The sequence below is a fragment of the Polistes dominula genome, unplaced genomic scaffold (assembly GCF_049000335.1).
Source record: "Polistes dominula isolate Pdom_NZ unplaced genomic scaffold, Pdom_raw_medaka contig_12, whole genome shotgun sequence".
NCBI classification, from domain to species: Eukaryota; Metazoa; Arthropoda; class Insecta; order Hymenoptera; family Vespidae; genus Polistes; species Polistes dominula.
In genome coordinates, this window is record NW_028301116.1 from 4510527 (window position 1) to 4523627 (window position 13101).

The window sequence follows — 13101 nt, forward strand, 5'->3', positions numbered from 1 at the left end:
TCATTTTTACACACTGTTAATTATACAACATAATTTATGGTGGCTAGTTTTTATACGCGATCTTAATTTATCTCGAATATTATGTTCTTTTTTGTTCTTTTTGTATTAAATTATTAGAAATAAATATGTTTATTATAAGATAGACAATTTGATTTAAAAAAAAATGCAAAAGAAAGAGAAAAAAAAGAATTATTATCGCAATTTGTTATACCGAAATGAGTTTAAATACTTACTAACAATGTTTATGTTAAACGAATAGAAATATGAGAATCATAAGTTACTACAAGTTTAATCGTGAGAATACGCGCAAGCCCTAGCCAACGGATTTATGCTGACACGCATAAAAGTGCGGTACCTCGTGTATGCATGTTAGTATTAGTAAATGAGCGTACGTGTGTCTTTGTGTGTGTGTCTGTAAGAGAGAAAGAGAGAGATGTCGCGTGTAGAAAGGAAAACTTTGCAGTTGTGCCAAGAGAGACTGCTTGCTTGCTGTTTTTCCTTCTCTTTCTCTCTATCTCTCCTTCTTCTTCTTCTTCTTCTTCTTCTTCTCCTCCTCCTCCTCCTAACCCCTCTTTCTGTAAATTTTCCGAAAAGATAAACGACTATATTACGAGAACGTGCAGCCTGGCACGCGTTGAACGCCGCTGGAATTTCAAAGCAACTCCTCACATCAGACGCAAAAACGAGTTGACTTGTAAAACGAAATAAGAAAAGGAAAAAAGGGGTTAGGGTGGAGAAAAAAAAGAAAGAGAAAAGCCAAAGAATGTGTAAATAAAATTGTTGTAAATAAAATTCAAGATCATCGTCTAAGCTTCTAATTTGTCTAACGTGATTTAACCTTATTTATTTTTTTTTCTTTCTATCCTTCATATTTTTAATCTTTTAAATATGTCATAATTTTACGAGAGTTTATAAAATGATTTTTCATTAAAAAAAAAAAAATAATAATATTTCAATCGAAAGCACAGAGATTGATATAAAATAAAGAATTATAAAAAAAAATTCGAAGGGGTTTTTTCAATAAATTTCGATTAATCGTTTGTATTATTCTATAGAATACACAGATATGTGTATACGTTTAAACATAGAATAGAAAATAGTTCGACACGATTCGTACCAAATTCAATTGTTTTGAATAGTTTGACAATTTAACTGAATCGAAATGGTATAGTAGGGGGAGAGGGGAAACTATTTCCAATGGATCGGACCACTCTCCGTTGCTTTCCCACCACCCTGATTCCAATAATTGTTTTTTAAACAACGTGAATCGTCTGTACGATAGAAAATTTTTGTTTTCTGAACCATACACTTTTTTTTTCTTCTACAATTTCTTTTTTTGTATTCTCCTCCCTCCCTTCAAACCATAAAAAATATGTAAAAGTGTATTCCTTAATTTTTTTTTTATTAAACTTTTGGATTTGATTTATTTGATATTTTAAAATGAATGAATCTTTCATAATTCATCAAAATTTTGTTACAAAAACATTTTTTCTTTACCTTTTTTTAAAGAAAAACAGTAAATGACCATTGAAAATTATGTTGCATAAATTTTTTGGCCCAGACGTTAACATCAATAAACAAACAAAATTTTAAGGAATTTTTCAAAAGGATTTTTTGAAACATTCGTTAATTCGTCCCATCCTTTACAAATGTATTTAAAAATTTGGTCAGACTTTTTAATGATTTACGTTCGAGTAAATTAATGCTTCGAATAAATAAAAAAGAAAAGAAAAAAAACTTTTTCGTTTCCTACGATCCAACAAAGTTGAGTATAATTTTTTTGGTTTGTGTTACTTTATTACGAAACGATTCGCAAAAGACATAAATCTTCTTATTTATCGTCACTTCCGACTTGAGGTTTGTTTTGGATAGCTTTTACGGATACCCTTTTAATGGTATCCTACGATGAAACTTTCCAAACGATCTTCCGCCCTTACTTCTTTACTTTACCCCCCTTTTCTTTCCCTAAAGTTATCTATATATATATAACTATATATCTAACAATAAGAGAAGGTAAAACATTGAGAATGAAAATAATAAAAAGGGAAACTTGTTTTCTGTTACAGTTAGGTGAAACCTTAAATCCGGAATTACGAATTATCACGAGCGTATTTAGCAAGGTTCTTCATAGGGGTAAGTATCAATAATATATTTATAAAATAATTCACTAAATTATAATAATTAATTAACACATTAAAGGCGGGGGATCTTGACGAAAGTATGCTAGGTAACGCGGCGACCGCCCCGCCTCGTTTTTCGTCCTAGAGCGGGTGATATTTTGTGTAATCATAAAAAAATTTAGACTTAAAAAAATTTATTTAAACTCTTAAAACTACAAGAAATATTAACCCTTTCGCTACGGGACGGATCTCCGCCGAGGTAATCCCGCAGTACGGCGCGCTACACCGAAACAGTGCACGGTGCACGCAACGTTCGAGCCGGTGTCGTAAGACTTATGATCGAGGCATTTGGTTTATTATTGAAGCCCGTAAAAAACAAATGATGCAAAACGAAAGACTCATGCGGCATGTTTAGAGTGAGATACTCTGTGCATAGCAACTGCAGGCGCTTATCATATATACAATTACGCGACATCTTTAGCGGGAGCGACTATGGTCGCCCATAGTACCTGAGCGGCATCACATGGAAAGCGACTATAGTCGCCCGTAGTACCTGAGTGGCATCACATGGAGAGCGACTATAGTCGCTCGTAGTAGCGAAAGGGTTAAAAAAGAACTAAACACTACCGACTCCCGCCTTTAAGTTACAGTCGAGATAAATCGTAGTACTACGACTCCCGCCTTTAATGTGTTAATTATACAATTGAATTTTCATTTTATTTCCAAAACAAAAATAATTTAAATTCTTTTCGATGAAACTATATTGTTCAGGAATTTATTAATTATCGAAATAATAAAAAATAAAATTATTATAAAAATATTATTAAATTTTGTAGATTTAACTTTGATTTTTATTTTGCAAAAAAAGAAATGATAATCAAAGCAATCAACAACTTTTTAATTTTTATCTTAGGTTTATTATTTATTAATTGTATAATCATTGATGGTATCACTAATTATTATACAAATTTATTTCAAAAATATTGCAAAACAATATAAAAAGAAAAAAAAGAATAAATAAACGTAACAAATAAAAAATTTGTCCTTCAAAAAAAAAAAAGAGAAAAAAAAAGTAATAATAAAAATGTTGAAACGAAATTTCCTCAATTAAAGATCATCGGAGGGTTTGATAGCTTTTCTACATAACTTGGGCCAATTAATAATCGTTATCATTATCGAGGTTAAATGGAATAAAATTTAATCGGATTCGATTAAAGTCAGTTACAAAAGAGAGAAAGAGAGAGAGAGAGAGAGAGAGAGAGAGAGAGAGATAGAGAGAGAGAACGAATGTCATTGTACGCAAGTACTTTACACGGGAAATTTATTCGCTGGAGAAATTGTAAAGCGAAATGAAAAATGCACAAAAGGAGAGGTGAAGAACGCGAAAGTTCGTCTCGAAAAGAGACCTTTTCTTTGAATCCTGGATAGCCTCGACGAAAAAAAAATAGAGAGAGAGAGAGAGAGAGAGAAAATAAAAAGAACGATCGACTTTTGTACTCGGTGAGAAAGAGAAGAGCTTTCAAATTAGTGAAACACTTTGGGATCGTCGAATAAAAAAAAAAGAAAAATAACAAAATAACAAAAAGAAAGAAAGAGAACATATCGTTACAATATACTCTATATACTTATCCTAAATAATAAAATAATAAAAATAATAATAATAATAATAATAGTAATTATTATTATCGATCGATTCTAAAATATCCCAGGAAAGTGTCATAAAATTCAAGAATCGTGAATAATCAATTGTGAATTATCTTTAGAATGAACTTTGATCGTTTCTACGATCGTGGAGACATTTGGTATTCTATTTTCTAACCCTCCTCCCATCCCCTACTTCTTCCTTATCGATCTTGTCGGCAAATACTCGGAAACATATTACACGTGTCTCTATTATCTATTTATAATATTTAACATTTCACGAGTGAATTAACATTTATCGTGACACCATATCTATGAGACTAATTTTAATCAAGATATATGTTAGAAATTTATATAATATCGACACAACGAATTTATACACGTATCTATAGTAAATTTGAGCACGGCATAGCTCAGTCGGCAGAGCGCTCGACTCCCACCCGGAGTTGCGGGTTCTCGAGTCCCGCTCTCCGACATCGAACGAGAAAGCATGCCTGCTCCGTCGTGGCTTTTTAAGAGCGTTTGCGCCCCGTGTTTTTACCGGTAAGGCCTGCCTCGCAAATTGCCACGATGATCTTTGGAACGGCGTAGGACTGATCACCCTACCCTGAAGATCTTTCGATCAAGAAACGTAACTTAGGCAATTATACGCTGAGCGTAGCCGGTTGCGAGGTTTGGTCTCTTGAGACCGTAAGCCAAAAAATTTATTTTTTTTATTTATAGTAAATTAATGTTATGACAATAAAATATCTATAAAAAAAATATCAATCCACATTGAATGAGTAGTTTATCGACAAAATTTTATTAGAAATAAAAGTAGAAAAATGTTACTTTATATAAATTCTATTTTATACAAATTCAATTCCTATTTTAATATTCTATGAAATAATATCAAAGTTCAAAGTATCAATGATATTATGATTTAGAAATTATTATTATTATAATATATATATTTATATATTATAATAATATATATTTCAGTAATAAAACAATTTATACAATTCAACAACCTTTTTATATTATACATTATTACATTAACCCTTTGGATACACATTTATTTGAAAATTACTTTGAAATATTATAATAATGGAAATTAATATTAAGTATATAATTACGCATTACTTTGAAATAAACCAGAATAAATTGAGTTAAATCTCGTCTCAGTTTCAATGACGTATCAGAACGTCATGTGCGTCTTTACCCAAAGAAATGCATGACGTACTAATAAGTCAAATGTTGCCAAAGAGTTAATATCATACATTTTAGTGTTTCAAAAATAAAGTTATTAATAATATAAAGTAAATTAAATAAAAATACATAACTATCGACAAAAATATGAGAAATAATATAAGAAAAAAAAGTGTTAAATCCTTAGACAAACTGACACCAATTCTTGTTCTATTAAACATACAACGAAGGACTATAAACGTAGTAGTAGTTTAAGGTGGTATGAAACAAGGAGGACTATGATGTATAACATAGTACGTGTATACTTACACGTCCTATGATTTTCTCGTGAAACTTTGGAATTGAAAAGCACTTGTTCTACAGAGATAGAGAGAAAGAGAGAGAGAGAGGAAGTGAAACATGTTGGTTGGTTTCCTTGTATGTAGAGAAAGCGTGCAAGGTGAAAAGTAAGCTCGCAATTAGTAGCCGGCATAACCGGAGAGTGTGCAAAGTACACTACTGGTGGTAGTAGGTATGCCATCGTTATAGTATTCTCTCTCTCTCTCATACTCTTCTACTGGTGTTGGATAGTAGAAAGTGTAAATGAACAGCACACCGTACCGTCAGGGTGAATACGTGCTTCACGCACCAGATAACACTTGGAAAAGAACTTGAGCGATGCTGGAAGAGGTCTTAGGTGGGATAACTTTGGATAATAAATATAATGTTGTCTCATAAAAGAAGAAAAAAAAATTACATCTATATACATTTATGTAAACATATGTATATATGTATATATATATATATATTCGACTCTTCTATATTTAATATACTTGTATATATAAAAAGAAGAAGATAGTGAGAGTGGGAGAGAGAAAGAATGTGTAGCGAGAGAATGGGAGAAAGTGAGTTAGAGAGAAATTTAGTTCTATATTTAATATTCGTACGTATAAAAAAAATAAAATTGAAAGAGAAAGAGGGAACGGGGTGAAAGGTGGTTGAAAAAAGATAGTAGTTCTTTCTCGCTTTTCCACGATAGAATTGAGAGAGTGAAAAGTCGAAACTTGAGAGAGAGAAAGAGAGATAAAGAAGACAAGAGGTAAAGGGTAAAGAAAAAAAAATGAAAAAAAGAAAAAGGTACAAGTGAGGACGATAAAAAGAGAAAGAGAGTGAAAAGAGAGTGAGTGAAAGAGTGGGAGGAGGGGTGGTAGAAGTCAAGGGTGAAAGCGAGGAGTAGGAAAATGACTCTCTTAAGGTAACGAGTCACTTCGCCACAACGAATATATATACATGTGTATATATATAGTCGTGGTAGCGCGTGCGCGACTTTATGTGCAAGGGGTGTGAGTCTATCTTGTCACGTGACTCGATAACACCCTCCAGTTCCTCCAGTTCCTCAGGTTCCTCTTTTACCGTACACTTCTTTTTATCCTTCGTTCTCGAAGCGTAGTCCGCGTGTCCACGATGATGCTGTTCCTTTCGATGCCATCTCGCTTATTTCTTTCTTTCTTTATTTCTTTCATTCAATTTTTATTTATTTTTTCTTTTCTTTGCTTCAACGTAGAACCCTCCCCCCCTTCTCCCAGAGACTGCGAATTAAATGGAAAAGGAATTCATTTTAATGATCGAGCTTTTTTCTCTCCCTTTTTTCTTTTTTTTTATTCAAGAAAAAATGAGGGATGATTATAATAAAAAGGACATAAATGTAAGGAGAAGTTAAAATTGTCCAGGTTGAATTAATTGATATTGAAACAGTATATATATATATATATATATATCATTTTATTATTCGTCACTTCTTTTTGTCTAACTTCTTGATTATTTGTATTTTTTTATTTTAAATGGATGATTAATATGTGTTTGTGTAAAGATCGTACTAATATTTGTACCGTAAATTATAATCAATGGAACTATGTTTAAAAATATTCAAACAAATGAATTTTATAATATATTTTTCTGTGATTTATTATATTATTTATTTATTGTATATTAATATTATATTTTGATTTATGACCGTTGCCAGTGATTGGTTCCTTATATTATAACCCTGATACCGTTAGCTTATGGAATCAATGATAAATGGGATTAGGTGATGTAACGTTACGATTTCTCCTCCCCTATTAATAACAACAAGGGTTTATCGATGTAACACGTTTACAATGAAATTGGAGTTGCTTAAGATCTCTTGTTAAAATTATCAGATTATTCAGTGTGATACCTTTCTTTGATTAATAATTGCAATACATGCAAATAAAAACTACTTTGTTGGTTTGTCACGAAATTACGCTTGTTTAATATTAACGTGACTGTTTGTTGTGGGTGTTACATTATTGTTATATGGTACGCTAATTGTTACCTTAGAGATTGGCTTTAATACATTCTCAAAAGGTAACGAAGGTAAATTGAGATCATTAAAATATGTAGATTAACCAATAGCTAACAAGCCATTCCCACTCTACATAATTTCTCATAGAATATAGTCGATGTTTTTTAGTGAGGATATACGTAAATGATATTGTTGAATATGTAAACGAAGATTTGAGAACTGCATACTGCGTGTATGTGTGTATAGATGATGCGACAAAGGAATACAGAAAGATATTTACAACACATTCGAATGTTTGCGGATTAATTCTATAAAAGAAGCTTAATTCCTGGTATAGAAATCGAAAAATTCGTATCACTACAGCTCGGGTACACGTTTATTTGTTTTATTTATTACCTCTTAGGATTTTTCCCTAAGTTTATATGGTTTACCAATTTTTAAAAAAAGTTTATTTTTAGTATCACGTATACACAATGGTTTGCCAATCGGATTATCAATTGTCAATGTTCCACCTCAAAACGTTCTTGATTGATTTAATACTAATACTTCATGTGTTACGAATTTCCTTTCATGTTCTGGGTTTGATAGAAGATTAAAACAAAGTTTTTATATCGAATAATTTTTCTAAAAAAAAAACTCAAGAATATTTCGCTGATTGAAACACGTTTTAAATTTAAACTGAACGATCTCTTTACACATATTGCTAATTCCTTTACGTTTTATTACCTGTACATTTAATCCTAAATATTATTTGTAATTTATGAATGAAAACAAATTGATTTTTTCTTTCTATCTTGATGATTTATTGATATTTCGATTAATTATTAAATAAATGTATGAAATAGAATGGTTGTTGAGTTATGTTTAGAAATCAGTATGTGTGTACATAAATCCAAGCGCAAGATGGTGGAACATGTATGGGTGCATTGTAATCAATACCATGTTGACACCTAGACCGGGCCACATAACTCATAAGACAATGGAAAACAGTAGGGTTATAGGAGTTTGGGGAAACGGCAGGAATCTAAGTATTCTATTGTAATACATATATCGTCAACCTACTATTGCCACCTATACACTGGCAAACAGAGTATGCTCGGAAATTATAACATAAGTTTTGGAAAAGTATGAAACACTTCGTTGACCGATACATTTACACGTCTTTGTTAATATACTATTTATCATTTATGTTCGTAGAATTTTTGTTACAATTAACGAATCATGATATTTCAAATTAAAATCGCGAATTTGATCAAAGTTTTGTAAATTATTACAAACAAACAAACAAATATACTAAATTAACAACGTATCCAAAAATTAATGAAATATTTTTGATTTATATTTCTATAGAATATTTTTCTTCCTGCAAATAAATTGATGAAAGAATGCAATGTTATTTTATAAATAAATAAAACTCAATTAACAAGAACTATTTCATCATTTAAATAGAAAACTATTTACAATTGTATTGCGATTCATTTCTAAAGAAAGAAAAAACAACAAAAGCTTTTTTACCATTATCAATATTATTATACAATAATAAACGAAACATTGTTGAATATTTTTTATTCGCTGGAAAAACATTCGATTGAAATCTCTTACATCGAAATAAATTCAAAGATTAGAATTCCATTTGATACTTCAAGTGTTTTTAACTAATATTCATCGGATAGTCATAAGTTTCACAGTTGACAAATCTCACCCGACGAAACGTTAAAGTGTTAAATTTGATCGTCCAATAGCAAAACCGACACAGAGAAAGAAAGAGAGAGAGAGAGAGAGAGAGAGAGAGAGAGATAAAGTGAGACAAGAGAAATTTCGTCAACTCTAACTAACTTAAACTCTCATCCGTTAGTTTACGAACGTGGGGAAGGGATCTTTTCTCGCTTTGGTTCTAAACTAACTTTAAACCGTGTATGAGAAATGTGTGTATGTGTGTATGTATCTAGTCAAATCGCAAGGTTAGTACCTATTCTGAGTGTGAGTGTTACTCGGCGGCACCTATTGCTTTCAAAACGGACGAACGATATTAGAATTTATTTAGAGTGTGTGTATGTATATACATATATATGTATATTCGACAGGATGGTCTCGCATTATCTCGATATAGTACTATCGTTGGATTCATTGACTCCAAATGAGTCCCCAATGAATTTATGAGCTTGGTTTCGGTTTTCGCACGAATGAACGAATGAACGCACAGGATTTTGGGGGATATACAGTAACACCCAGTACCTACCATCAGCAACAGCAACAGCAACACCAACAGCAAGAGGACTAGCAACAGCAGCAGGCGTTGTTTCTACTATGCAAAATCTCTTCGTTCTTTTATTTTAAACGTGTACACGCTCGGCAAGGTTTATCCATGCTCGTTCGAAAGTCACAATAAAATGGGAATCTATGTTGTCTATATATATATATATAAATATATATATAGAAAATAGAGTATATAGGGATATGTATACGAATATCCCTAGTATTTCGAGCGTACGTTATCGTCGAATCTTTTTGTTTATCCACTTAACGCGTTTTAACAAGCAACGATTCATCCTTCCTAGTAGTTGTCATCTATTTTTCACGAGTACACATATTCACCTACCCTTCCCTCATACACACACACACACACACACTTCCCTTTTATACGCATATTTCGGTTAAATCATATTCGCTACGAACGTGTAAAAGCTACCACAAAATCTTCTTACCTTTTATTTCTTTTGATACCTACTATAAACATAGAGAAACCGAGTTACAAATTATTTCAAATTCCAGCAAACCCTATTTGTCATTAATTATTACGATGAAAAATTTGGTGGTGGGGATACATTGGTCTTACTCTATCTTTCTCTCTTTCTCTTTTACTTACATTTACTACGTAGAGAACAAGAGGAGCTGTCAAGTAGAGTTGAATGCAACGTGCCATGCTTTCGAGCATTATGATTGTACCGAGCACTGACGGGATGCCTGGAATTCCGAGCTAGACAGATCGGAAGCAGTTTCTGCCTCCAACACCCCCCTACACAACACCACCCCTTCCCATTCACCTTCCTCCCCTTTAAAATGGTTACCACTCACACACAAATAGGCCAATTTTATATTCACGCGTCTCTATTTCCCATATATACCTGAATATCTATTTTCGTATTGTACACACATACATACAGATAGATGTACTCATATGGGTTAGGCATGTGTACGTACATATGTACGTTGACACGTACAAATACAACTAATGCACGAACGTCAACGAACTATTTTTTTTTTGCTTCTTCTTTTTCTCTTTATCTTTTTACGTTTTTTTATTTCTTTTTCTTTTTGTTTTCACGCGAACGCATTTATTCGTCAAGAGAAGATTAAATTTTTGGCACTTATTCTATTTCTCTCTCGCTAAAATAAATTTACGCTTGTTTTATTATTCAATTCTATTTAACAAGAAAAAATATATAGATAAAACTTAAAGATTTTAATTTAATATTGTATAATATTATCGTACGCGATAAACAACAAGAGAGAAAGAAAAAAAAAGATTTCGAGGATTCGCGAAACATTAAAAAAAAAAAAAGTAAAGAGGAAAACATATATATATATATATGCATATCCTAATTTAGTTGTCGGTAGTTGTATCCTAAATTTTCCGCACGATCCATCTCCAGGGTCCCCTTTTCATCCGTCAAATCCGTACCATTTGGAAAAAAAACTGTTATACGAGGGGGTGAAAACGTCCATGTATATATTTTTTCTTTTTTTTTTTTTTTAGGAAAAAATACATGTCACGCATGTGTACACGTATGTGTGTGCGTGTGCGTGTAAAGAAAACAAAAAACAAAAAACAAAAAAAGCACAAATGGTGTAATTTTATCAAAAAAGGAAAGAAAGACGTTAAGTTTTTGTTCGTTTAAGGTTTGGAAAAATTTTGCATAAAGGTAAACGCAACGGAGGTTTCTAAGGGATTCTTCTACTTTCTCGGGAAAGTACCTAAATACTTGTAAGGAAAGAGAGAAAGAGAGAGAGAGAGAGAGAGAGAGAGAAAGAAAAAAAGAATTAGCTAGGCGTGGCCTATAATTTCTCTCTCAAGTAGGCGCGCGTGTTGTTGTGCTCTTTACATACACTTGGAACCCGACAAAATACGGCACTGTACGAAGTACAACTCTAAACAGGTTTTTTTTTATCCTTCTACCAACCCCCCCCCCCATGCTCTTCTCTTTTTTTCACTGAATTATGAGTTCTTTCGTTTATTCGTCCTAAGTAAATAAAAAAAATAAATAAATAAAAAATAAATTACAAACATATATATATATATATGAAATATTTAATTATTTGTAAGACTCTTTTAATTACACGCATGCATCGTTTACAGTTTACCTATGTAAAGAAAAGGGTTGATTTTAGGTTGAGAAAAAGTAAAAAAAAATCGTCATACTATTTATTTTTTATATCTCATCAAAATCGAACCCTCAAAGTATAATAACATTTTATATATTATTTATTTATTTATTTGCTTGTTTATTTATTTTTTTTTAATTGCAATTATTAGAAGTGAAATAAAAAAAATAAATCGAGAAATTATATTAGTTTATCGCTATTAAAAAATATCGAAATTTATTGGAAACTCTCTAAGAGTGGTTTTATTTAAATACAACGAACGTTTCGGAACAATTGCTATGATTTTATTCTGTTTTGTTTTATATAAAAAAAAAAAATTAATAATCTATATCTTACTTGATCGTTCAATCAACCGAACAAAAAAGTAATACGATAAAAAAAAAATAGAAAATAGAAAAATAAATATCTCTTTGAAAGTTAAATATTCGTCGAAACGAAAACTCGTTGTCACTGTATTTCACGTAATAATAATATTTATTTCTGTAAAAAAAAATTTCAAAATTTCAATCTCTCTCTCTCTCTCTCTCTCTCTCTTTTTCTCTCTGAAGAAAACATTTTATTATAATCGCTATTATCGTACTCGCGTTTTATCATAAATACCATATATCCATTTTGAAATACCTGACTCGATGATAAATAATACCAACCCATAAATATATAAATACGTTAGTTAATAAATCCCCCGTTTTTTTTTTCTTCGCGTATTTCAATTGAAACGAAATGTTGAAAAAAAGAAAGGAGGATATAAAAAAAAGAAAAAGAAAAAAAAATAAACGATCGATCGGTTAGAACTGGAGGAAATATTTTCAACACCCGTTAGACGATGAACGGCAGAGGACGATCTAAGCGAATGCCTACGTACCAACGAAATGTAGATAATAGATGAAATATTCGCATGGTATGCGTGGTATTAAACCGACACCCCAGAAATTGTATTTTATAGCTAGTACCAACCCCCCCCCCTCTCTCTCTTCCACCCCTCCTTCAACCCACCCAATCTTCCCACCTTGTCCCACCACCTGCTCCACTCATCCTCTTTCCCCACACTCCAGAAAGCTCCGGTCGTTTCCGTTTTCCCAGAACCGACTTCTCTCTCTCTCTTCCTCTTCCTCTTCCTCTTTCTCTTTCAAACATCCGCCCTCCCCCCTTATTCCTCCCCTCCTTCTGTTCATCTACTACTTTGCTGCCAACGTACACCCACCCGTCAGCTAAACGCCGAAATTCGAACAAATATTATTTGCAAGTTTCTCATGCAAAACATTTGTGGTTGTTATTCCTCCAAAATCAAAACCCCATTCCTATTTTAGTTACTTTTGTTATATATATATAATGATATTGTTTTCAAACTTTACTGAATTTATAATATATATATGTATATAACATAATAAAAAAAAATATTATTCTTCGTGAGATGGAAAACATAATGTAATTTTGTATATAATTATTATTCTATATAATTAAACG

The 13101-nt window shown here is 31.7% G+C and overlaps 1 protein-coding gene across 8 annotated transcripts in view; it reads left to right on the forward strand.

The window, feature by feature from the left end:
• Positions 1–13101, forward strand: part of CARPA (Carbonic anhydrase-related protein A) — a 231849-nt gene that overhangs the window by 201670 nt on the left and 17078 nt on the right. For all 8 annotated transcript variants that reach the window (XM_089176802.1, XM_089176797.1, XM_089176799.1 and 5 more), the window contains one exon: positions 2067–2133. In XM_089176802.1, the coding sequence (XP_089032928.1) occupies positions 2067–2133 (67 nt within the window). The remainder of the gene's footprint in view (positions 1–2066; positions 2134–13101) is intronic.